General features: G+C 37.6%; 2 protein-coding genes across 3 annotated transcripts; one reads left to right on the top strand and one right to left on the bottom strand.

Annotated features, from left to right (window-relative positions):
- Positions 1–1,546: 1,546 nt before the first annotated feature.
- ppih (peptidylprolyl isomerase H (cyclophilin H)) lies at positions 1,547–27,304 on the bottom strand. 2 transcript variants are annotated; one of them, XM_058389717.1, is made up of 9 exons: positions 27,117–27,302; positions 15,390–15,454; positions 14,274–14,297; positions 13,887–13,931; positions 12,205–12,247; positions 8,225–8,317; positions 4,784–4,871; positions 4,563–4,603; positions 1,547–1,705 (listed from the first exon to the last, which is right to left on the bottom strand). In XM_058389717.1, exons 1-9 carry the CDS (start codon positions 27,180–27,182, stop codon positions 1,637–1,639), a joined length of 534 nt encoding a protein of 177 aa, XP_058245700.1. In that variant the 5' UTR covers positions 27,183–27,302; the 3' UTR covers positions 1,547–1,636. The 2 variants fall into 2 exon arrangements, with proteins under 2 accessions (XP_058245700.1, XP_058245701.1); XM_058389718.1 differs by lacking the exon at positions 13,887–13,931 and having other exon boundaries at positions 27,117–27,304.
- Positions 15,656–22,183, top strand: si:dkeyp-100a1.6 (probable G-protein coupled receptor 160). Its single transcript, XM_058389716.1, has 3 exons — positions 15,656–15,831; positions 19,300–19,447; positions 20,374–22,183. The coding sequence occupies exon 3, from the start codon at positions 20,386–20,388 to the stop codon at positions 21,454–21,456; it is 1,071 nt and encodes a 356-aa protein (XP_058245699.1). The 5' UTR covers positions 15,656–15,831; positions 19,300–19,447; positions 20,374–20,385; the 3' UTR covers positions 21,457–22,183.
- Positions 27,305–27,843: the final 539 nt, after the last annotated feature.

A 27,843-nucleotide genomic window follows, 5' to 3' on the forward strand; every position in this document is an offset into this window, starting at 1 on the left:
AGAGCCCATGCGGTCTGTGATTGGCTCGGTGGGAAATAAGCACGCGAAGGCATTGCTCTACATGTCGTTAAAATGGAGACAGAAAGGAATAAACACCACTGCCTGCGGTTTTACACACGCGGGCAGGAGAAACGATTTAAATATTAGGCAATAATTGAAGTTCATTAGCTTTTACATGTTCCCTCGTGTGTGGAAAAAAAAGTTTCATTTTATAGCACAACTCTTTAAAATGGAAGTGGCTTCAATATTAGTGCTGATAAATTGTTGAAATGTTATCACATCATTTACATCCTTCGGTTAAACACGAGTCTGTGTGCTTCCACAGGGAGCAAGAGCCTCGTGTTAAATGAGCTGGCTAAATTAAAACTGAGCTTATTTATTATTATTATTATTATTATTATTATTAATAATAATAATATTTAGTAATGTGCTCTAGCACACAGATTAGCTTTCATTGTATAGTCACAAATGGAGCTGAGGCCCTGTGTTTAGCTTTTTTGTTGGAATAGAACAATATTCTGTTGTTTCTTTTAACTATTTCAAAATAAACTAGTCCAGTCATTGATTGCGAAAAAAATCCACTGGGAAACACTTTCAGCAAAGCAGCCAGATACAACAATGACACATCATGTCTATTTTTAACCTTGTGACTGAATTTACAATTTCCATCTAGAAACAGGGCATTTAAAACCACATCCCCTCACACAGACACTGCCCAATGCATTTTAAACGGGAGCACTCGATGAGACAGAGTCATGGCAGAGTGTGAGACAGTCCCACACAACCTCCTCCACTTTTGTCATGTAAATGGTGTGCTGGCGCTGCAGCCAAGTGGCTGGACGACGTGTGAAGAGCTTGTTGTTAACGGCCCAGCACAAAGACGGCCTTTAACATTGACCCTCAGAAACCTCCTGCCGAGACCAGAGCTCTTCCAGCACTTCTGCTGAAAGGGCTCTTTTGTGTGGAAGGGATGGGGGTCTGAGCCATGATGGTGGGTAGAGAAGGAGGCTTTTGGATAGGTTAGGATGTGGATTTGGGGAAGGAGCAGAGACAATAGAAATTTCACTAGTCAGGAACTGGCATTAAATGGCACGCCTTTGGATAAAGGGCTCAGTTCGGTCGCAAGTCCTGTTCGAAAGCTTTTGTGGCGCTTTTCGAAATTCCGAAAGTTCATTTTATTACTCGGCTCACACGAGATGATGCGTTAATAACACGTAGTCATGGAAAGTCAAGGAATGAATGAAACCGTTCCTTACAAAAAAAAAAGCTGAAATTTATTCAGGATACTTGGCAGAGAATGCAGTCAGACAACATTGTGAATAGATAACTGTAAAGTGATCCAAAAGATGGACAATGAAAGTATTCATCTTACGCCTCAAGAGAAACAGGACACACTTGTCTTCTGTATTTGTTATATCAAGCTTTCTAAATTTTTTAGGAGGACATCACAGCTATTCATGTCGGAATTTGTGAGAAAGATATTGTAGAGCGTTGTGACATTTGTAGAAAACGCAATAAAAATCTTGATTTTAAGGTTTGTCTTGTGGGTGACGTAAATATAATAAACCAGTGCATACAAATGACAACAAATACAGCTGTTTATTTAAAAAAAGATGAGGAAAAGAAGAAGAAGAAATCACATTTCTCCACACTGGGCGATGACGATGGGTAGTTTGGGTTTGTTGTTTGGTCCTGTGGGCACATTCTGCAACACAGTATTAAAGAGTGAGTTTAACTAAATAAAATGGTGACCAAAACCTATCAACAGAAATGAAATTGCGCATTAACACACCAGTTTCAGTAATGTCCACCATAGCATAGAGTGAAATCCAAAAGCAACTGGATGTTTAGATGCTTTGTCTCTGGACTCCGAAATGAAATTTTAAATGACTATGAAGGTAAAATGCAGGGCTTCTGGCTTTAATTAGAAGGTGCAGACATGCGTGGAAATTACAGGCATTTTAATTCACAGTGCCACTGTTTCATGTAACCAAAAATAATTTTACAATTTGATGTTGTCTCACACCAGAATAAGAGACGGAGCAAACTCCCACTATTCTGATCTAACGTGGATTAGCTTCAGAAAATACTGACAAGCTTTAAGAAAAGCTGTTATCATTACAAGTTTGCTCCAGAACACCTTATCCCTTTTATTACCAAGGGAATTTGTCAGTTATTATTAATCAAAGGACAACAGGTCATACTTTTTTAAACTCCAAATTTTAGTTAGATTTCCTATTGTGTAATGTTGTTCCCTATAATATAACACCAGACACTTATTTTCCTCATTTATATCAAGGTAATAAAAATTAAAAGAAATAAAGAAAAAATAATAATAATAAGACAAGCAGAACTCAGGGGTGTCTCTGATGCCAACAAATCTAGTCCTTTTGTTACTAATTTATAGGTATAAAATCCCCCGAATTTAATATTAAACAGAAAGCTATTGAAGAAACACTAAGTCATTCGTTCTTGTGGCTTTGACCTTGTTTGGATTTTATCAGTTTATCTACTAGTTATGCTTGAACTCATTTCAGATGGAAGCACAGATAGAGTTACAGATGTACAGTAAAAAACCTGAGGGCAAAAAATATTTGCCTTAAAGCAAATAAAAGGGTCTTCTTTCATAAATGTAAAATAAACCTCTTGGCAGAAAGCCTCCACATTTCTGCATTGTTCAGTAACACTATTTAAAATCCACTTGAGTTATGCGGCACACCTACTGCACAAGTTTCGGTGCTTCAACAGAAATAAGAACATACTAAAAGCAGTCCTTTGATAAAAACCTGCGATTTGTCTTGCATTGGCACTACTGTCCAAGCCATGCCATTATCGAAAACACATCAACACCTTCTGACCATCAGAGTGAAAAAAGTAGGCATTTGTGATTTAAAAGACAGATTAACTGTGACAGAATGAGGAAAAATCTAACTGTGGATCTGTTCACGCTGATATTAAACTCCATCTCAGCTGATTGCTCACAGACAGCTGACGGAGAAGCCGTTTACATCTGGTATTTATATGTATATGAAATGCACCTCTGTGATCAGATTTCATGATACAACTATGTTAAGTAAGTGCTCCAGCAGCAGTAGGTATAAAAGTAGTTTTATTAGGGAAGGCTTGGACTCTTACTTCATTACAGTAGCTTTAAAGTGTAGAGCATAAAGCTATGTGAGATTCAGTTTATGCGTAATAATAATAATAATAATAATAATAATAATAATAATAATAATAATAATAATAATAATAAAGTAAACATTTTCTTCAGTGAGTTCATGTAAGCGTATGGATTACTGAGTAAAAAATGTTAGTACATCACAAAAATAATGAGTAGGTCAGTTTGTAACCTCCTAAATAAATGACCAGAAAAAAATGGCTTGCTAGCAATCATCATGTTTATAGATAGTGATCTTGAGTAACTTGTTTTTCTACCCAACTGGCAAGACATTATAAGTAGTAGTATAAGAAATAATCTAGCGATTATCAGCACTACTCCTCAACATGGTCAGCAAAATACTCAAGTTACATATGTTAAACATTGGCATCAATGCCTTCTCATTACTGCTTTTTTTAAAAACAGCTTTATGGTGCATGCGGAAACACATTTACTTTCCCCTACTGCTCATTGCTTGGTTATGCATTAGTGGCAAGCAAAGACTCCCGAGCAGAGCATGTTTCTATGATTAACCCGACCATCAAGTTATGGTGTCCAGTAGCTGTTAATGCACAAGGAATCTGACAAAGCAGAAGTGAAGGGAGGAATATGAGTCATTGTTGTTGCACTTGAGCTATTCTGTGGAAGGAGAGTAATTAAAAACACATGGTTCAAAGCCAGAGTGAAGCTCACAGCCAAAAAGCAAAATGTTCTTGGCTTGCCACGTCACACACTTAACCTGAACTCCACTAGGCGCAAAAAAAGCCGCACCAACATCAAGCAGTTTTGGCCGAATCAGGGGAAAAAAAAAAAAAAAAAAAAAAAAACACCCTTGAAATTCTGGAGGTAAATGGACTCATGACCACTGTGTAAAAGAGGAATGCTTGGGAAATGATGTCCCTGAATAATTAATATTAGGTTATTCATATAGTTATCAGTATTAAAGAGTAAAACTTCGCACTCGGTGTGAAAGTGAGCGTATCAACACATCCTTACTGATTTGATTTAAGATCATGTTAAATTCAGGATTGTTGAGACACTGTGAAATGTTCCGTATGATATAACCGGCGAATAGCGTCTAAATAAAGCTGGCATGCTGTCCCTGTCTCTGTGTCACTCATCGCTATCCGGTGAAAATGACTAATGCATCAAATCTATGTTGCTCACTGAATGACATCATTTACTGCCACAAAACCTTTTATTCATTCTGACAGTGTCCAAGCTCATGGGCTGCTTAAATCATACGTCCATGTCATCTTTTAAAAGATAGCATTAGATAGCACAGGACTGCAACTAGCCTTGTAATGCAAAACATGTGGCATGAATAACTAAACCACACGCGAGGAGCGGGATTATTCGAATTTCGGCTCGACTCGTTTCAATTTATTTGAAATCGGAAGCTCACCTCGATTTTTCTCATGATAAGCAAACCGTCCACCACTTTGCCTGAAATGAAAAGAAATAATATAGGGAATTAAATATATATTCAAATATTTCAAAGTTTTCTGGAGCACTGCTGAAGTGTCTTAGAGAAAATGATTTGTTTAAACGAATTCTCCAACTTGGAAACATGATATCCATGTTATGGGTCATTTGGAAATGTCAGTGTGACGCGCTCGCACTCACCGAACACGACATGCTTCCCGTCTAACCAGTCGCATTTTGTACAGGTGATGAAAAACTGGCAGCCGTTTGTTCCCGGGCCACTGTTTGCCTTTGGAAAAGAAAGAAAGAAAAAAAAAAGAAAGCATGTTAATAAGATTCAAAGCAGAAAACCTGTAAATACTGAGGAGCTGGCAACCTGTAAATACTGGACTCCCAAAGTGGGGAAATATCAATACAAACTAATACTAGAAGTCGATTGATATATACATTTCCACCACCAACAACATAAAATTGAATCAAAATAAGTCTGCTAAAAAATCTAGTGCAGACCATCATATAACCCTAATAATAATAAAAAAAAATAATTGTGGAGCAATTTCTAAGCTGGAAATCCATATATTAGTAACAAGCAAGTAAACTATTCATTTCTTTAGCTTGTACAAAAGGTGAGGACTTTATTTCTCTAGGAACTGACACGTTGTTTTCTTATTTTAAAGTGAGAGCAAAGAAAGGACAGGCTGGTGAGGAATGACTGATTGTAGTGATAACAGGAAGCCTCAATCAGTGAATAAGACAGACTTCATGTTAAAACTAGAATGAATCTCCTGGTTACACAAATTCACTTTTTGACCATTTAGTACACAATTATGTGCAGCCCCATACGCAACAAACTGTGATGCACTGTGTATCGTGAAATCTTTCTAGCAGAAAAAGCATTAACTTCTTCAGCAATTTAAGTAACAGTAGCTCGTCTGTTGGATCGGACCACAAGGTCCAGCCTTCACTCCCCACGTGCATCAATGAGTCTTAGCCGCCCATGACCCTGTCACCGGTTCACCACTGTTCCTTCCTTGGATTACTTTTGATAGATAATGACCACTGCAGACCGGGAACACCACACAAGAGCTGCAGTTTTGGAGATGCTCTGATCCAGTCGTCTAGCCATCACAATTTTTCCCTTGTCAAACGCTCATATCCTTACACTTGCTCATTTTTCCTGCTTCTAACACATTGAGGACAAAATGTTCACTTGTGCCATGATGCTGTGTGTATGGATATATATATATATATATATATATATATATATATATATATATATATATATATATATATATATATATATATGTATATATATATATGTATGTATGTATGTATGTATGTATGTATGTATGTATGTATGTATGTATGTAAAGAAGAAAGTCTTGCATTAGGACCAGATCTCAAGCAGGCAATATATACAAACAGTTTGCATCATGTTAGCATGAGGGAGAAGAAAAAAAAAAACAAAAAACACTCCTGCAGTATACGTCATTAAATTATTCAGAAAAACTATTGCTAAGAATGTGTGTGTATGAGGATGGGGGGTGTGAAAAGGATGACTTATAATATAAAGAAATCTCCGGCAATGCTACTGTCGCCATGTTGACAGCTCCCTGACTTCACATGCTCTCCCGGCTCCTTAGCTTATTTACATACCGTGCAGGAAGAACAGGAATACGAGGTGCAGACATCGAGCAGGGAAACAAATACGAGGTAGAAACACAAGGGCAAGAGCAGATGTGAAGCAGGATACTTTTTTTTGGCAAATTGTCTAAACAATAAAATTGTCAGATGCATCTTTATACAGGTATAAGACTATATAGACTTGTATTTATTTGAGTGACATATTTTGCCCCTTGACAACTCAGTAATCAGGTAAATGTGTGAGTTGTTCAACACTAACACACAACAAAAACTGACAGCAAGTGAATAAATGACTCAGCCACAGAAAGCTTGAGTGGGCCAGCAACTAGCATTTCTTTGTTTTTGTTTTTCTAATTATAGTCTTTTATTTTTAGTTTTGAGGCCAAATTACAATCTTGATGATCACATCTTCATAATATATTATTAATATGTCAACCTCATTATTAAAAACTGAGATGACGGATCATTCTCCCATGTCGTACTCCGCCGCCTTTCCTACTCGCACCAGTTCAACAGCATAAAATTATCCGCTGCCGTCAGCTGTGAAACTTAACATGTGAAACGAGGCACAATGTTCCAGCCTTAGCTGAGCTGACCCATTGTACCTGAAGGTCCAATACAAGGTGTACAAAGGCTTTAAAATGTCTGCACACTGCTGTTAAAATGTCAGGATTTTGTGATGTTCAAAAAAAATTGCCACCGTCAATCCCAACATCTAAAAATCAGAACCTTTTTAAGAGGAAAAAACGGGGGGGGGGGCTACAGTAACCTAGTTGCAAACTTTGTTGAAGCACCTTTTGATTTTATGACTCCACTCTCTTTTTGCTAAGAGTCTCTCAGCATGGTACATCTCGTCTTGGGAATATTTTCCCAAGATTTCTTGCAAAAAATCCTTTAATTTGGAAGAACATCTCCTGTCCACAGCATGCTTTAGGGTAACCCACAGCTAGATTTAGCTAGATTCAGGTCTGAGCTCTGACTAAGTCATTCCAAAACACTGATTTCCCTGGGGTTAATCTGTTCCTTTGTTAATTTGGATGGATGGATGCTTTGGGTTATTGTCGTGCTGAAAGGTTCCTCATCCTCAGCTTATTAGCAGTCAGTTGAAGGTCTTGCATCAAAATTGACTGGTATTTGCAGCTCTTCCTGATGCTGCCACCATCATGGTGTTCTTTAGGAGCTTTTTTTTTTTTTTTTTATATCTATTTGGATTTGGTCTCATCAGACCATATCATATTTGCCCCATTGGTTTTAGGTGATTTAGTTGAGCTTGGAGGTTTTGTTGTGAGAAAGAGTTTCAGTCTAGTCGTCCCACCCCATAACCCAGACATGTGAAGAATATAAGAGATTGTTTTCACATGCAGAGAGTAATCAGTACTAGTCAGATATTCCTGCAGCTCCTTTAATGTTGCCCCAGGTCTCTTGGCAGCCTCCCGGGTAAGTTTTTGTCTTGTCCTTTTATACATTTTGGCAGGACATTCTGTTCTTGGTGATGTCACTGTGCTGCTCAATTTTCTCCATTTCTTGATAATGGCCATGACAGTGTTCCATGGTACATGTAATGATTTGGAAATTCTTTTCTACTGATCGATACCTTTCCGAAAGTGAGACAGCACGCATGCTTTGAAAGCTCTTTGTGGACCATGGCTGTAGTAATCCAGTGAAAGTGAGAAGATGGTCTTCAACTAGTCTTTATTAGGGGTGAATAATTTCAAAATATCAGAATCATTTCACTGATAATTATCTGTATGATAATTACTTTTGAACATGAGCTTAAATGTGATTCGGAACACAGCCACATCCTCAATTAATAACATAGTGTGCAGACTTATGCACCAGGTTTTTTCTGATCCCTATTTTTCCGTTTCTGACTGTTTTTCCACATAATTTCACATTAAGGGCGGATCATGTTCTGACAATTTATCTTAGTTTCATTTTTCCATGGGTGTGTATTTGTTGTACATGCTGCATGTTAATAATTGTTTAGCGATTGCTTACCAAAGACAGCAAGCCGGGAGCAGAGTGTTTCAGTTTGAAGTTTTCGTCTGCAAATGGACCTCTGTAGATGCTGCAGATCCCTGTGCCGTCTCCCTGTGAGGAAGCATCATGGAGTGAGAGGTCAGAGGTTCATGCCACACACACACACACAGACACACACACAGATGTGCAGCTGATGGGTTTGAACACTAGAGGGTGAGAGAGGACATTCAGACAGTCTTCCTAAAGGACAGTGAAACTTATCCCTTCAGGATTTGCTAAAAAAGATTTACTCCATATCTATATTCATCTACATTCAGTAACTCTGAGGTTATGTCTACAGGTCCTTTTAATATTAGGCAAAATTTCCAATAAAGAACAATGTGTTATACAAATCATCATCACGGTAACATTATTGCTTACTGACAAACCTTTATGACAACCAGGCAGCAAGTGTACAGGTAAAGTACAAATGACTAATAAAGCTGTTAAATAACAACAATAGAGTTTCTCATGTTACATGTTAAACAGGAAGATTTCCAGGCTACATTTTAGCACGGAAATCTGACGAATGTGATGACAAAAACTGTCAAACCAATTGTGTAATACAAACCATTTACATTCCTCCTGTCACTCAAATTATATACATGCCCCAATTTCCAGCTTGAAACACAAACACTGCAGAATCCAGTGCCACATCATAGCTGGTTAACAAAATGACAAGATGGAATTTAAGTTCAGTTAAACAACTTCCAACAAATCGCTTTAACAAGCAAGAATAAGGCATATAACGATGCACAAACGAAAAACGTAAAGAATATGAGCTTTTACTTAGAAGAGCAGTAACGATATAATCAGTGTTCAAAACTGCACTCCATACTAGATTTTATCCGAATCTCAAATATCTCCCTTCACTGTTGCACTACACAGGGTAGGGAATAATCAGGTATTGTACATATACTAATTAAATAGGGCATCATTTGGAACACAATCTGTGCTTTTGCATGTGTAAAAATGATCTTTTTATCACTGCACATGATAATAACAACAGCAGCAATAGCTGGAATAGTGATATTAAGAAAAGATTCGCATTTTTAAATTCACAAAAATCTTTTAGGTAAATTAAACGTGTATTAAAACAGACCACCAAGCAGTATAGAATACAGAACTTGCATTTTCCTATAGAACAGAATTTTTTTTCAGGAGTCACATAATGAGTAAGATCTCTAAGCCAATCTCGAAGCTAGGCGAGAGCTCATCCTTCTGTTTTTGCAGTACGAGTCGCCTGGCTCAGAAAATACCAAAAGCCATCAAATTCTTGGCAGAACTGTCTGTGCAAGTATTTTTTTGTGGCTAAGCGAAATATTGCTCCAGTATAACGGAGCCCAGCTGGTCTTTTGAAAATCCCAGAGAGAAAAAAATGAATATTGATTGCCAAAATACATCTCATTTTGAGCAAGAACAAAGCATTTGTGAAAGTGTGGCTGGTTCTGTTTTACATCCCTCACACGTTGGGTCAGTGCCTGGAGCGAATTCAGCCATTTTTACTTTCGGCCAATGTAAACGATGGAGTTTCGAAGTGTTTTATAATTAAATGTCTTAAACAACTTGAAGAGGGTTAAATTCCATCCAGCATATTTTGCCGTCGATTTTGTGTTCTCTGTGTATCAAGCTCAAGGTCCTCATCGCTGCCTTGCTCTAAAAAGCACATTTGAACTGTGCGCATTAAACACGACTACGCTGTACCGTTTACCGTCTTAAACTGAGGACTGATGTTTACAATGGTATCTAGTAAGTAGTTAGTTAGCAGTAGTAGAAATGTGCAGCTACTTGATGGCATATAACTGTAAAAGAACGTACAAAGATATGAAAGTGATCTCAAAATAATTTTTTCAATCCCAACCCAAATCTTAAAGGTTCTCTTAATAATGGATAAAGATAAAAATATTATGTTTTGGGCAATAAATTGAAAACTGTGAAAGGCTCTTCTAAAGTCAGACCAAATCTTAAAAAAAGAGTAGCTTGATATTTATGCCAGATATAACAGCTAGATATTTTTGAGTAGAGCAGGCTGTGCTTTGAAATAATAGAGTTATAGGATGCATTCTCTAGGAATTTCAATATTAAAAAATTCACTGAATTGTTCATGTCAAATTTTAATTCAGTACAGTCCTGCTCACCATTATTGGCACCCTTGATGGTTATGTAAGGAGAAAAACTTATTTGGAAAACTTAAAGCGTGTATGGAAATACATTTTGATTCACCTGTGGTAAATCACAAATGGGAATCACCTGTGATAAATTGTCAGTCCCATGTGACATAAATTATCCACTGAACGATGACTTCAGTGTTTTAAAAAGCCATGTTACTCCCTGTTCCTTTGTCATAATGGAGAAGACAAGCTGTCTGAGGACATCAGAAGTGCTATTATTAGCAAACACAAGAGTATGAGCCAATCTCCAAAGACCTTGGTATGCCTGTTTCAACAGTACGCAATGTTTTTAAGAAGTTTGCCAAGCATGGATCTGTCAAGAACCTCCCTGGACGTAGGGGAAAGAGGAAAATTGATGAGAGAACTCTTCGAAGGTTGGTGCGAATGGTGGAAAAAACACCACGTCTAACATCCAAAGACCTGAAGGCCAACCTGGAACAGTCTGGGGTCATGGTTTCAACAAGTACTATATGCCGCACACTAAACCACGCAGGGCTTCATGGGCAAAGGCCAAGGAAAACACCATTGCTGAAGAAAAGACATAAAAAGGAACGACTCTCTTTGCCAAAGAGTACCTGGACAAACCACAATACTTCTGGGAAAATGTTCTGTGGACAGATGAAACAAAAAGAGCTTTTTGGCAATGCGCACCAACAGTTTGTTTACAGACGACGCAATGAAGCTTATAAGGAAAAGAACACCGTACCAACAGTTAAGCATGGTGGAGGATCCATAATGCTGTGGGGCTGCTTTGCTGCATCTGATACTGGAGGACTTGACCATATCACAGGAATCATGAAATCAGAGAATTACCAAGAGATTTCGGAGCGAAATGTCCTACCTAGTCTAAGAAAACTTGGTTTGAGTCGAAGATCATGGGTCCTCCAGCAAGACAAAGACCCAAAGCACACATCCAAAAGCACGCAGGAATGGGTGAAAAGGAAAAAATGGACTGTTTGAAAATGGCCAGCAATGAGTCCTGATCTCAATCCAATTAAGAATCTTTGGGGTGAGCTGAAATCTGCCATTGGAAAAAAAAGAACCCTGCAAACATTCAAGAGCTTGGACAAATTGCAAAGGAAGAGTGGGAGAAAATAACAGCAGAGAAATGCAAGAAATGACTACAAGAAACGTTTGGAGGCTGTCATTGCTGTGAAAGGGTGTGCAACCAAATATTAAGGAAGGGTGCCTTTATTGCTGCCCATGCTGTTTTTTTCCTGTTTCTTCTTTGAAATTACTGCATGCAAGCTGAAAAACAATGTTCTTTGTTTAATTACTTTGGACCTCCAATTAAAAAATCCTGATGATATAATTTTGGTACATTGTTTTTTATTCCTGAAGATATTGCACAGGTTATGCATAAAATGAAGGGGTGCCAGTAATGGTGAGCAGGACTTATAGCAAAGCCCTGATATTAGAAACTGAGAGATTTCTTCTATCCTAACTAAATCCTATGCTAAGATTAAAGCTGTATCTCTGTTATGATCGTAATTCATATGTAAATTATGTTTGTGTAGCATGGGGAGCCATGTTAGAAGCTTAATAATAAAGGACATACGTGTTTGCTAAATTGCCACAGTGAAATGTTCATTTTGTAGCACCTGGGAAATGTTAAACGTCAATAATATAAAGGCTGTCAAAGGATTCACCACACCCAGACTGCAAACAAATGATATCTTAAACAAATTCACAAAGCTGCTGTGTACATTAACTGAGAAACCATAACTCATAAAGCCATGTCAAAGGACACGGGTCCTGCCTATTTACATAAAAACACTGCGGACTTACATTTACAAAGTCGCCACCTTGAATCATGAAATCTTTAATAACCCTGCAAAAGAGGAAAAAAAAAAAGAAAACAAAGCAAGGTAAACGAAAGTAATATAAGCAATCTGTGCATAAAACATGCAAACATGCAATCTGCATGTTAAGAAAAAATTAATCACCGTCTGACAGCTTGACAACTGTATGATATGAGAGTAATATACTGCCTAATCATGAAAAAGAAAACAGGAATGTTCTTTCACTGACACACACCACAGGAAGACATTTTGTACACTGCAGAGTTCTGTATATTTATCCTCATTACATTCTCCCTAGATTTAATTTTATTAAATGTATATTCAATTATATATATTATATTTAATTTCTATTTTTTTTTTTTGAAATTATATTCTATCATCATTCATTGTTAGACTGTGAGACATGTATGTAACATGTATGTGACACAAACAACCCGGAACCCCCTTGAACCCCTATTCCTGGTCTCTGCTGACCCTGGTTAGCCATTTACTGTATATTTTACACATGCTTGTAAAGATATGGTGGACATAAGAACATCTTTCACTGTAAAAGAAAATCAACCTCTTCCTGTTATAGGCTATACCCATCAAGCTGTTTACCCTTAATGTTTACCCATAATTCCTTCCAACAGATTACACCATGTCCCTAATGCAAGCTGGTGAGGTTGTCATGGGTTGCTAGGAAAATGATGATATGGGAGGTAGGCCTGAGGAAACCTCTTTATTTTCCTTCCGTGTTTCATTCAGGAAAGCTGACCTTTTAATTTCAGTCCTTATTTCACAAGGATCTCACAAAGAATGTCCTCATATTTTTCCTCACTGCCACTTAATAGTAAACTACCAGGTTCAGGCATTCAACCACACCCCCACCTCCACCACACTTCATTTGATCTTTAAACAAGAATGAGCCTCAATACAATCGACAAGGAAGTGAAATGTCCTGCAGCAGGCGTCATTGTAGGATTAAAGTGGGTCAGGTACGAGAGCAAAATCTTTAAAAAAAAAAAAAAAAGACTTTCATTCTTCGGTACATCCGTAAAGAAAACAGGGAACTGCTCAGACTCATGGAAGGCTGCTAAATACAATCACAAGCAAAAGCAACAGTATGAACTATGTTATTTAAAAAAATAAATAAATAAATACTTTTTTAGGCTTATTAGCTAGCCTTGTTGCCTCGATATAGTATACTAATCAACAATTAGCAAAAACATTTGAATGCATAGATGCATAACTGGTTCATGCCTTGTGCTAATTAGAATGCAAATTAAAAAATATCTATCTATCTATATGTGTGTGTGTCTTGACAAACGGATGGAAGTCTTTCATGAGGCAGTAATAATCTGGCAGGGTTGTACTAGCATGACTGTAAAGGTCATGAAGCAAATTCATCAGTTCTACAATATGTGGTCATATTTCACATGTATAACACTGTCAAAATATGACTGTTACCCAATCTTTAGGCTTCCTTACTTTGCAGATGCCATTTTAACCCTCTTATTAAAAAACAAACCTGCAAAATGCACATTTAAGTCAGAGCCACCGCTCATGAGTAAATTTTTGTTTTTAAGTACATGTTTATTCATTCATCTTCTAATGAAATGATTTGTACCATGACACTGATCTCAATACTGATATCTGGAATGAAAAATACATAGCCATAAGCCTTACCTATGGAAGGTACATCCTTTGTATCCTATAGGAACACCATCTTTCCTGTAGAAGAGGATTTGCATGATGCAAATGAAGGCAAATGATGGATGGATGGCAGGGGAAAAAAAAAAAAAAAAAACGAACTTCCTAACAAGCTTTTGTTCTCTCTCTGAATAAATCTAACACCAAACACACCAAAAGTTGGACAAGCCTGATCTTTACTGTATTAGTGATTAAAAGCATGAAATAAAGCTTCAGGAGATAAAGGTGTTTGTCACAATAAGTCAGGAAAGAATACAAGGTCATGAACGCTGAGAGAAATGAGGCTTCAAAAGGGTCTAAAATAACACCGGAGCTTTATAGAGTTCCCCAGAGACTGAGTACAAAGCAATTAGACAGAGTTACCTGAATTCCCCCGTGCAGAACTGCCTGCAAGACAATACACAAGTGTATTATTTGTATTAAAAAAAACAAAAAAAAAAAACAACAACCACACACACAGACACACATATATATACCATACATACATGCATATGAAAAACACAAAAAATAATAATAATGCAAATATTTTTGACTTCTGCTAGAGAAGAGTTTAGGAAGTAAAGTTCTTATAGTCTTAAAGTTCTATAGTTCCTTTAGTTTTTGTTCATTGAACTTTTCATGAAGTAGCAGGCAGCAGCACAATGCATTAAATCATGCCAACGAATGTCCAGTGCCTCAGGTGACATCAAAAGCTGGTCACAGCAGCAGAAACAACCTTGTTCTAACGATCGTCGGCCCATTTTCACTAAACCTGTGTCCAATGTGGGCTCAGATTCCTGTTCTTGGCTGACAAGAATGGAACCTGATGTGGTTTTCCGCTGTAGTAGTCTGTCGGCCTCGAGGTTTGATGTGCTGTGCCTTTTTTAGAAGCTTTTCTGCTCAACACGGTTGTAAAGTTTGGTTATTTCAGTTACCGTATCCTTCCTGTCAGCTCAAACCATGGTTGACTATTCTCATCATCAACAAGGCAGAACTGGATGTTTTTTGTTTTGTGAAACTTTACAGACTGCTGTGTGTGAAAATCCCAGCAGTTTCTGAAATACTCAAACCAGCTCCAAAAGTCCATTCTGATGTGTGATGTGAACATTAACTAGACCGCTTGACCTGTATTTGCAGGATTGTAAGCACTGCATTGCTAACACATGATAACTGCATGAGGTGTTTCTAATAAGGTGGATGGGTGAGTGGAGTGATCTATGCTGTACTATTTTAGTTGGGATAATATGAAAAAATATATCATACACAACATTAAATAAAATCTTATTTATATTCTAAAATCAGCTGGATAGTTGTGATAGTCAATTCAATAGTAAACGTAAAAGGTGTAGGTAGTGAATGAGCTGTAGGCCTGCATACTAAACTAGCCTGTGACTAATAAACTGACTGTATACAGCACGTGTATCCTGTGATCCTTTCCTGTAAATTTTGTTGTGAATGCGAGTGTGTCAGCGCTTCTGTGAACGGGTGATTCAATTTTACCGAAAATTTTCAGCAGTCTTGGGAACAACATCTGCAAACAGTTCAATCTTCATCCTTCCAACATCCTGCAATGACAAACATGATTCAATTAAAAAGAGGCAAAAAACACAGCACATGGGTACAACACACTGTTAATTGTGCTGCCACTGTATAGTAGGTCAAACAGTGGGTTGATTTTAGCCTACACACACCCGCCAAGAGAGACCAGCTCAAGACCAACACAAGTCTCTCAGTGTCACTGAACAGTGTGGGCTTCTGTAGGGGCAGTCAACATGGTCATGTAAAAAGGGACTCTGTCTGATAAGATCGAATGTAAGTACCATGAAAACTACAGCAAGATCAGGGACTGCAGTCGTTTAAGTTGGTCTTCAGAATTAGCCTTGGAGAGAAATCATCAATGCCAGGTTTTTATCTTTAAAGCACTACACCTGGGTTGAGGCAGGTAAGCAATACGATTTTCTTACTCTATGTATACATGCCATACTGTAAGCAAACCATTTCAGTACCAATAGACAATATACTTTTGTTGCTACATTTTAGGGCTCCAATCCCTAAATATTCAAGTTAGTGCCAAACACACGAGGATATAAAGTGGTATAAATCATATAAGGCAGCTGAGAGACAACATACAATCATCCAGTATAGTCTAACAGCTCTGTTTGAACTCTTGTAGACTTAGCAATAAATCAGGTTTATTTCCCATCACCACAGCATGTAAGATGATTATAGATGAGCTAACTAACCAGGGTTGCCAGGTTTTCAGCCCAATTTCCAGCCCAACCCGAAGCTCAAAACACCCAGAAGACGTGAAAACTAGTCCAAAAAATTGGAATTGAAAAAAAGAGACGCATTTCTTTTTCCTTACTTACAGCCTTTGCTGGGTCACCGTGGTTCTTTAGAAATTTTTTTTACAATATATCTGTATACAGTAGAAATTGTTCAGTAGATCGTAGCCACACTGTCTGCACTTCCAGTTTGTTATTAGAAATTAATTAGGTTTAACTCTAGGTTTAACTTTGGCCAATTATTAACTGCTTGTCAGCACTAAAGGGAGATGTGAATGCACTGGCGCATGATTCCACAACATGTAGGTCTTCTATCAGACACCCTTAGCAGACACCCTTATCCAGAGCAACTCACAGTTATCAAATTTATACAACTGAGCAGTTGAAGATTAAAGGCTTCGCTTTGTTGAGCAAAAGTCCAACGGTTTAACCTTTGAGCTATTATTGCTTTCTTTGTATATGTAACATATTATATTAAGATGAATGGCTCAGTGATGTCTGCACTAAACAAAGCTAAGTCAGTGTTAGAAATAACCACAAATGCTCCAGAGAATTTAATAGTCTGTGCTGCCATATAAGTGAACTGGAATTGGTATAAGTGTAGAGGAACCATGTGGAAGCGGTGACAGTAGCTACATGAAAAACACCTGCTTTATCAAACACAGCTGAACAAACAGCTAAAATGCTCTCATGTCAATATCTCTGCTTCATTCCTCTGTTCAATAAAATGCAATTACATCTGACTTCAGTATGCCTCTCTTTATACCTGCAAACCACTTTAACACCTGCATCTGCGGTTAGGACCTAAAACTCGCGTGTCACTCATGATGGGCTCTCTAGTGCGAGACTATTAAGTGGCTTGGTTTTGGTCTAGACCATCTGATTGTAGATCAACAAGAAGTTGTAGCAGTATTGCTCAGCTGTGTGTACTCAGGATAGGACAGTATATTCATCGTTCTTAAAGGATTCACCACATCTAAGATCTGGTGGAATCAGATACAAAGATGAATTCATGGCATCAATAAATGATAAACGAAACGAAGTAATAATTCAGGATAGATGTAGTTGTTGTCTGAGGTCATATACAGAGTCACACAGATAAATAATATCTCTGTGTATAAAGGACTTGATTACACCTTGCCTTAGTAAACACGCAATTTTATCCCAGTTCCCGGATGCAATTCAGTTTCAGTTCCTGACTTATGACTCTTCCAAATAACCCCAGAAAAATTCCCTGGGAGTGAGGTCTGGTGCTTGCAAGCCAATTAAAGGTGTCTCAAACTGAACCAAAATGTTTGGTGGGTTTGATATGAATATATTAGTCTATCTAGATATATATCTTACTAGATATACAAGTTATCTAGTAAGCTAGTGTGCTCCAAATCAATGACAAAAATCGCATTTAGAAGATGCGTTCAAAATTTACAGTCTCTCTCTTACCACCAATAAGGATCAACTAGTTTCATGATCTAACTGAAAGTGTCAGGTACGGCTTGCGAGTCAAGGTAAACATCTCTGGCTATTTTAAATGGGTGACGAGCCACTAGATGTCTGGCTCTGACAACACGTCGAATAACACTGTGCATTTCAAGGTATTTTTTGGGCACTTGGAGCTAAGTTGGTCCACATGCACAACCAATTAACATTGTACGATGAGCCTGAGTGCAGTCATGTAAACATTAGGGTGCGTATATGAATTCTCCAGCTGCTGTTTACACTTCGCCATTAATAAACCCATCATTACTGTCATCCATCACGTTTTTATATGGACTTCACTTCACTTGTTGCTCCGAGTTGTCATTTAAAGTAAGCAGAAAGCACTTTATTGATCATATTGAGCTGGGAATTTAAAAGAAAGATCCACCTCAGATGACATCTTAAACTTTAGAATTATCAAACGAGCTTCAGTGAGGTAATCAGATGATTTATCAGTGACTTCCTTTTTGTTGTTGTTTTTTTTGTTTTCTTGACATGTCGGCCTGTTTTGTCCTCGGTTAACAATGGAATGCTTTCGTGCTTGTCATGTACTAGATAACTAATTAGCTGCGTCTTGGTTGAAACTACTTCATACAACCCCTGGCAAAAACTATGGAATCACCACTCTTGGAAGATGTTCATTCAATTGTTTAATTGTGTAGAAAAAAACCCCAAATCACAGACATGCCACAAAACGTAGTTTCATTTAACATTCCAACCTTCTGGCTTTATGAAACACTTACAAAAATAAAAAAGAAAGTCAATTGCAACTGTTTTCACAGATCAAACAGAGGAAAAAATATGGAATCACTCAATTCTGAGGAAACTATTATGGAATCACCAAACAAAACCACCACTAGTACTTTGTTGCACCACCTCTGGCTTTTATAACAGCTTAAATTCTCTGAGGCATGGATTTAACGATCGATAAACAGTATTCTTCATCAATCAGGCTCCAACTTTCTCTTATTGCAGTTGCCAGATCAGCTTTGCAGGTTGGACAGTTCACAGAAGCTGAACGTATGTCATGCTATATTTAGGGTGAAGACGTAAGCGTAAAACGACACATAAGCAGAACACAACACTGTGTAATATTACATGCTTGAAGGCTCAGATTTGCATTGTGTGATAAAATGCCACTGAGAGAAGTAACCCACACCCAAAGGAGTATGAATAACAGGTTTCATGTCCGCTTTTTTCCCCCTCACCACCTCTGTTGCACATCCATACATTTTGTAATGTAATGGTTTGGATGTAATGGGGTTAGTCCTGGAATAAAAGAAAACGGAATCATTAAATATTACGCCTATACTTAGCTATATACATTCATAAGTAGTCATCATGGTCATTTACCGACTTGACAATTTATTTTGCATATTCAACTAGTGGTCAATTTACATATTTTCCTTTTCTGAATGAACACAACTTGTATTTTAAATGGTGCTCTTACTAATACTTACCACAGGTGACATCTAAACTATCCGTAAGCAAATCAATAACAGGAACAGCGGAGCACTGTTGTGAAGAGGACTTTTAATACAAAGAATTGAAAGCCGTACATCATGAGAAACATGAGCAGTGGTGTTTCTTTAGGACCCGGAGAAAGCCACTCAATAGCAGGTGTGGTGAGAATTAACCGTGTGCTTCAGATTACAGGTGGAGTGGGAGTGGTAGAGCTAAAGGAGGAGCATCTGTGCCTAACAGCTTGCGCTGAGGAACACCTTAACACACTTCAATACTGATGGGGTAGAAAGCACATCATCTTCAGCAGAAGACATCCGGGATTCGAGCAGAACGGTAACGTCTACAGATGCTATGCGCTATTTCTGAGTCGTGTTTGTTGTCAGGAATCTTGCTAGTGCTGTTTGTTAAACACTTGGATTCGTTGAATCCATTTGACTAAGAAAATGTAGAAAAAGAGTGGTGTCGGGTAAATACTTTGAATAGCACCACATTTTGCTGGGGTTTTTATGTATAAAATTCTTAACTGCAAGAAAATAACACTCATTAAAATTTTTTAACGATTACTGTTTGGCATGATTGAATGAAGTACAATCATACACTTTGGTGGAACAACTCATCCATTTGTTGGTCCTGGATTAAAATCTTAGGAATCCTTTAATTTTTATTTAAAAAAAAAAAAAAAAAAAAGACCTCTCATATGTTTCTGTCTCAGGAAATGACACCATAAAACAGGAACAAGTACATGCCCTGATCTTTCCTGAACAAGGATATGCAGCTAGTATGTCTAGTATATCCACTTATGCCATTACTACATATTCAACTATTTTGGGTTGAATATATGTAGTAATGGCATACAAAAAAATAAGGATTATTTGGTCTACAGTGACGTGTCCTGAAATCATGAGCTACAATATTTTAAGAAAATATAATTCATGAATGTGTATACATGTAGTAACGTGAAAGAATTAACATGGTGAGTCTATATTGTTAACATGAGTGATTACTGTGTACTGCAGCGTTACTACAGACCTCCTATGCAAAACGCCTAAAAGTCAGCAGGTCTGGTAATATGATATAATACAAAATAATGTAATTTGAGGAAATACATACTGTGACAGTGAAATAGTGTATATGATTAAATTGTTACATGACTCAACCCACGTCTGCACAGTTTCAGCTGGAGAAACTTCGACCGACTGGTTTCACAAGCTCTTTTTTTTGTATCTAATTGTTTTCTGTTCATCTGTTCTCCACCCCAGAGCACTTCCGAAATGAGCCGGGCTGCTGACACGATGTTGGTTAACTTTTCCCCAGGGAGCATGATGGCAGTTCTTCGTGAGGAGACGGAGACCTGCATCAGTGACACGACTTTGCAGTACTTACTCCTCCTTCTTTCTAAAGTAGCTCTCAACACACTGGTCTTGTCCTTCTGGTTGAGGAGCATTCCCAAGACACTCCTTGGTGTTTACAGCATCTCCATATACTTTGTGGACCTGCTACTGATCTGCTCCATCTCCTGGGCGTGGTGGCTCTCTCAGAATTATCGCACCCATGAAGTCATGTGCTTCAGTCTTTCACACAGCTCCAATATTTACTCCCTGCTACCTCTGCCTGTCCTTCTGGCAGGAGCATTAGACTGTGTTATCCAGCAACATGTGGGATTCGGTCAGAGGTCATTAACCAGGACTGTTGTTCACTGTGCCATAGTGATGCTGATGTGGATGCTGGCTTGTTTTTACTCTTACTGCTACACGAACACAGAGCTGCTGACCATCCAGTACAGTGAGGGGGTCTCGGCTCTTGTGTGTCCTGTACAAGGATCTCTGTTGGTCAGTCACTTCAGTTTGAATCTGTTCATCGTTGTATGCTTCATACTGCTGCTTCACTGCAGAAAGCTTCCACGTTGGGTTAGCATGGCTAATAAACTGACCAAGCAGAGGACTGGAACACTTTCTATAAGTGACCTAGCCTTTTTTAAAAGACTGGAAAAACTTGAATCAGGAGCTGTTGAGGAGGTGCACATGGACAAGCAGCAGGATCGTCCTCCTCTCATCATCAGCCTGGTTTTGTGTTTTGCACTGAACTGGACTCCTTATCTGCTTATGAGTGTGGTCTGTGATCTCCTCGGATTTGCAGTGCCAGCATATGCAAGTGTCAATCTCCTTTGGACCGCCTGTGCCAACAGCATACTGGTGGGTCTGGCTTTCTGGTACAGAAGTAATAAGCATGGACCTTTCTGCACACTGCCAGATGACATCTGTCCATGGGGTTTTTACTGGTATTTGAGTAGGGAAAATGGCATGTACACAGCCAGTACAAAACTCTATGATGGACAAGGCTGAGGACTCAATGCTACAGACTTGACACTAACTACTGCCAGTGAAGATACCTTTTAAAAGGTTTCTTGTCTGATCAGGTCCGTCACAAAGTACATGTCCGTGCACAAGTATATGTAGCTGTGGCTTTGCAGATCGTTTTTCTCGGCATACTTTAAAAAAAACAGAAACATATTTTCTCAATGTATATTCACATCAGGTAAAAAAAAAAAAAAAAAAGGCAAGGAAAGTGTGTGAATTTCTGACAGTGAATACTGTGCTTTGGTTTAGGGCTTAGTTTCCGATTAGTTTCCTTCTATTAATAATCAAGTAGTCGATATGAAACATTTCCCGAAAATTACTGCATTTTTCATAATGTATAGTTTTATATCTATTTTTATTTAAACAAAGAATAACACTTTGGTAGCATTACTGTTTACACTGCTAAACTGACCATAATTATAAATTTGCACAGACACAAAGATCATTTACAAATAAAAGTTGCCATTTTGTTTAAACACGGTACAATATGTAGAGAAGCTTGCGTTAAACAAGCTATAATATTGACAGAACCTTTTCTTGCTTGGTCCAAGCCTCTTGCACGTTGTTTGCCATCATGAAGCTGGATGCTCTTCCTTGTAGTCTGCTGTAAAGCCAGCTTATGCTGTGTGTGTTGTGTTAGCGGGAGCGCTGTTTTCTGAATATTCGATCACTTGAAATTTTCACTAAGGATGTTTTTTTTTTTTTTTTTAAATAAACCAGTAGTTGATTATAATCGAGTATTTGCAACAGCATTACTTTGTTTTGTTTAAATTGTTCACACTTGATTAACTTACGCTGTTGTGAAAATCTAATTCAGGCTGTCCGAATATCAGTGATGCTCTTGTACTGCAGTCAGAATGAAATCTTTTCTCCTTCTTCACTTTTTAAGATTTGAAGAACTTACCCGGACTTTACTTTTAATTGCAATAGATATGAAAGGGACACAGGGGACGTTTATTTCCCCTCAAGCCATACTGATGCATATTGTAAGTGCAATAAACCCAACAAATGGGGCAAACACAGATGAATTCTACCCGTAAAACTGCGGCCTGCATTCATTTAAGCAAATAGGTTTTTTAATCATTTCAAAGGCACGATTAGCAAAAAGAAAAAAAGAAAAAAAGCCTGCTTTGTAGGAGTGTTAAGAGTTTATCAGCTACTACAATATCAGTGCAGCATATAAGGGAAACACATGCAATAATGACACTTCGTGCAACATCATACCCTAGGGAAACAAAACCCGATCTATATTCGTGCTCCAACATCATCGTTCTAAACGCACGAGCGTTCAGTAAAGAAATGTCTACAGTGTACTTTGGTTTTTTTTAATACGTGAAAGTCTCTTTTACATGCTGTATGTTACAAACAAAAAGCAAATAAAATGAGTTCTTCCAATATACAGTGGTATAGCTTAATTATTAGCGGCTCGTGACTCCTGAAGAACAAGATTTGCTCAGAACAATATTTAGTCCCCATGTTGAAACTGATACTATAATCATATAATTCCTTTTGTTTGTGAAACGACAGATACAGTGCAGCAGGGTGGGTTTTTAATAAAGATATCTGATGACACCATGGTCTACGGTCCACTATTAATGTCCAAACTGACAACTGCAAGGGTAATTACAACTATAAAAATTGTATTTCTAATGTCAGTGAGTAAAAAAACTGCTGCTCGACTCCATTTTAACTTTTTCTTTCAATGACAATGACTCAACTGAGGAATTGGGTCAATAGGAGGAAAGAGGAAAAAAATGCGTAAATGCAAATGAAAAGATAAATGTGTGTTCTCAATGGCTAACTGAAGCAGGAAGCTCCATACACCTGGTGTTCATCCATCACCTGTTATCAGACCACGCTTATTATTATTAACGCATCTCACAAAGAGAGGATCTCACGAAGATTCCATAGACTCATATACTTCATTAAAACTCTGCACACTGCACTTTACTGTTAAATATATCTGTAAAATATTTCACCTCTACTGAAACATAATTGGAACACCATGCTACTACACGTAACATGTAAACATTCATTCTATTGCTGCTTTTTTCTGAATTATTTCTATTAATTTTTTTTTTTTTAACATAAATTTTGTTGATTTATTTGCACAGTCTAGGAGAAGTGGATGGATTTTACGTTTCACTGTGTTTGACTCTCAGGGTCATAAAAACGGAACTGAGAAGAATAAAAAAACAAAAACAAAGAAAAAAAAACCCATCAAGAAGAACAGAATTTCAATAAAATTACAATAAAAAATATTATTAACTATACAGGTGGGTAAAAGAAGAATGTATATGGGGAAAAATATGAAATAAATATCTTTATTTTGTTCTCTTTTGTTTTTCTTAGTTCTGTTTTACAGAATATATATATATATATATATATATATATATATATATATATATATATATATATATATATATATATATATATATATATATATATATATATATAAAAGAATGCACATGAACAGTATGTAAAGTAAAATGTGTGTTAAAGTGCAGATGTTTGTTATTGGTGAAAAAAGAGAGCATTGTTTGTAGACAAACTTTACGCTGCAGGAAAAAAAAAGAGGTCCAGGTTCCAAGTATAGAACCCTTATGATCACATTTCAGCAATCTGCCAAATCAAACATATCACAAACCAGACCAGCAAATTCTAGCCATTACCAAATAAAAAACTCAAACAAAGCATTCATAAATAGCCATTGAATGCCATTTACCTGATTAAAAAAAGCTTTACTCATTTTTCCATCCAACCTCAGTACCTGACACCCTCAAACCCTGTACAATTTATCCCCAACACCATGACTCTCACTGCAGAAATAAATAATTCTAAACAATGCAATGTTAAACACACAGCAGTCCATGAAGCAGCTCTTTCAGCCCCATCAGGATCTGAGGATCCCATCTGCATTGGTGTCATAGTTTTACAGATGAGTAAACCAGTTCAATGACTCGTGGCTAGATACAATGATAAGAAAATGACTAAAGAACACGGTGAAGAAAAGAGTGGGAGAAAATCCTGACTGGCCCCACACATCCTAGGCATGTTCTTCTTCAAAAATCTACTGTCATAGCAGAAACCCATGATAAGAGCAAAAAAATCCAGCAGCCGCCAACCAGTCTGCACAGTTTCTTCCTCCAGGAAATAATACACTAAAATTAAACAAAAACTACTTCACTCCACCTGGTACATGGCTAATAATAATAATAATAATAATAATAATAGAGGGGAAAAAAGATTAAGGATTAACTAAGATCAACAACCCAGATCTGCATTCACCAGTAAATACAGGTATGCAGAATGAATAGGGGTAAGATTGTGGTCTTAGGGATCTACACATCCTCATTTGACCCATGAGGGCTCGAAACGTCCTTAATCAGCCCACTGGGGTCCAGATTTCCTCAATCCATTCACTGAGGTTTAGAATTCCTCGTTCAACGCATCGAAGTGGTTCAGCCATCCTTACTCGACCCATCTGGGGTCCAGGCTTCCTTGTTCAACCCACTGAGAGGGATTCTAGACTTTCCCCTCATTGGAGATCCAAACTCCAATGAAACACTGGACTTACTTGTTCGACCGTTCAGAAGACTAGACTTGTTTGACTTGTTTTTCCCCAATGGGTCCAGACTTCCTTGTTCCAATAGTATGGACCAATGCTTCATTATATGACCAGCTGGAAGGCAGTCAAGATATCTGAAATGTTACTAACAGCAGCATTCATTTTAGCCAAGTGTATAAATGCTGTTTTAATCCTTTCAACATCTTGACACATGGCAATAAAAAATGACCCTACCCAACAACTTCCACTAATTAATTATATTTATACACGACAGACATGCACAAAGTCACATGTGAAGTAGAGATTTTTGCTTTGTGTCACGTCTTATCATACCACTCCGGCTTGGACTGTTTCCTTTAAACCTGCCCTCGAGGTGGCTTTAAATCTTAGACTAAAATCTACATTTCACATCTACGGCACTTGGCAGATGCCCTTATCCAGAGCGACTTACTTTTTATCTCATTTTGTACAACTGAGCAACTGAGACTTAAGGGCCTTGCTCAAGGGCAGCTTTGGTGGACCTGGGATTCAACCTCACAAACTCACACGCCTCAACCACTAAGCTACCACAAATCTAAATACTTCACAGGTGAATGAACAAATCGGATGTACAAGCCATTACTACACACCCTATCAAATGCATTTATATAAGAAGTACAGGTGCATCTGTTGCCAACTTAAAATCTCTATTGCTAGATGTGGTGATGTTTTAGACCTCTTTAGTGACTCCCATTCAAAAATAAATAAATAAACAAGCAAATTTGTGACAAATCTAGTCACCTTTAAAGCACACATTCGTAACTGTAAACTCGATAGGGTTAATGATAGACCAGTTTAGCAGGTTCACTCAAGTGATCTTTAACTTGACTGTTGCTCTTGTGTCCAATTTATGATCACCATGGTTTTCACTGACCAATCACGAATCACCGCTCTCATCCAGTAACAAATCACTGATCTCCATTGTTTGCCCCTCATTTTAAACTCTCTTCTTGGATATATTCACAAGTAATAAAACCTTTCACTGTTACTCATGGTCCCGGCTTATTTTTGTCTGCTTTCTTGAAAGAAAATATAGTATTTTGTAAATATGTAAAGATTTAGGTTGTGGTGACATGACCGTTCAGAAATAAATAATTATGCATTATTTTCTGAAGTTATTCTGTTTAATTACGTTCTAGGTGAAAACCCTACTGTACTCTGATTTGTACAATTATGTCAGAAACAATGATTATTATTATGCAAATCAGTCTATGGCGTCATCTAGCGACTGTTGATATACACGCTTCAGCTGCTTTCCCCTGAACAATGTTGCCAGATTGGGCAGGTATAGGAAAATAAAAAATTCCTTGGGGGGGGATGATATAATGTTGGGCTGGTTTCTGATGCAACTGGCGGGATTTTATTTTTGACTCCAAACATGACATTTTAGACATTTAAAAGTCCTGCCGAAAAGAACGGAAGAGCGACCCGTCCTATAATATTTCAAGAGACGTTCTCCCTTTAAAAAGGTAAGCGTGTTTATATACGCTATTCTGCTATAAAATTCTGATGTCATGTTTGATAATTAAATAAAACGTATACAGGTAGTTTTATTAGTACATTTCCCATTGGGATGAATAAAGTATCTATCTATCTATCTATCTAAAGCTGTAGGAAGGATTGAAATCTTCAGTCCAATCTGGCAACACCGCCCCTCAAAAGAGTTAGCGAGAACAATAAGCAGTGTAAACGGAGTGCAGTGAACACACACACACACACATTACATTAACTCCCCTTTAAATAAGCCGACAGAAAATACAATACTTATTAAAAACTAAGCTAAGTTAGTCAGCTACATATTGTGTAGTGTGCACACTAGCATCACTTCCCACTCCAGAAGTGCCTCGCTAACCAGGAATATCATGTAACAGAGTCACACACAGCAAACTCCAGCTCTCATAACTCAATTTTAAAAAACACAAAAACATGTTTTAGCTCGTTTAGCGCAGTCACGCGCTCTTTCCGTTCAAAATGAATGTTGGCTAGCTCGGGACTAGCTTTAGCTTTACATTAAAGTGGAGTAGGTTACAGGTCTTACCTGTCCTCCTATCGTCACGTCAAAGAACACGATGGGGTTATTGGGGTTTGAAGGCTGGACGTTCATTTTTGAGCCTTAATAGAGAATAAAACCTAATACAAAAGTAGTTTGTTTGGCTAGTTTTAGTGAACCGATGGTGCCACACAGTCAAAAAATGAACACTACGGTGAGCTTGAAGGGACAATTCTACGGATGCACGTGCGGGACATGAACGTCTCGCGCTAGCCGAAATAAAAATGTGTGTATTGAATTTTCATATCATTTCTTTTCTTTTCGGTGAATATATAGATGTTATAATTACTTGAAAGCGCATATGTGATTTTACTGATGCGTATAAAGAACTACAGGCGTTTTTTTGTTTCAGCTATTTAGTTATTTTGTGGTGAGAACGCCAAGATGGTCCTGTCCCTCAGTTGATCATTTTCATTTCATTATTTCATCATTTCATTATTTGATCAACACATTCATCTGCATTTTATTCCTCTTCTACGACAGCCATTGATGATTAAATCTTTATTATTTATGCTATTAAATTATAGCTATTAAAAGTATTTACATTTATTTATACACTTTATATATGTATAGTTTTAAGCTTTATAGTCATATATTGGGGCATGCGCAATAGGCGTTCCTGTTATCATTTGTTATAGCTGCTATAAACATTTCTTCAGTTTCTGTTGAAGTTAATAACACACACACACACACACACACACACAGCTTGCTACAG

The sequence above is a fragment of the Hemibagrus wyckioides genome, linkage group LG05, assembly GCF_019097595.1.
Source record: "Hemibagrus wyckioides isolate EC202008001 linkage group LG05, SWU_Hwy_1.0, whole genome shotgun sequence".
Classification (NCBI taxonomy): Eukaryota; Metazoa; Chordata; class Actinopteri; order Siluriformes; family Bagridae; genus Hemibagrus; species Hemibagrus wyckioides.

What these genes read in the sequence shown, in the direction of transcription:
- si:dkeyp-100a1.6 (XM_058389716.1), top strand. Translation starts at nt 20,386, where the DNA reads ATGAGCCGGGCTGCTGACACGATGTTGGTTAACTTTTCCCCAGGGAGC.
- ppih (XM_058389717.1), bottom strand. Translation starts at nt 27,182, where the DNA reads ATGAACGTCCAGCCTTCAAACCCCAATAACCCCATCGTGTTCTTTGAC. An exon ending in ACGTGACGATAGGAGGACAG is followed by an intron (nt 15,455 to 27,116) that starts GTAAGACCTGTA and finishes TTGTCATTGCAG; the next exon opens with GATGTTGGAAGGATGAAGAT. An exon ending in TTCTGCACGGGGGAATTCAG is followed by an intron (nt 13,932 to 14,273) that starts GTAACTCTGTCT and finishes CCTCTTCTACAG; the next exon opens with GAAAGATGGTGTTCCTATAG.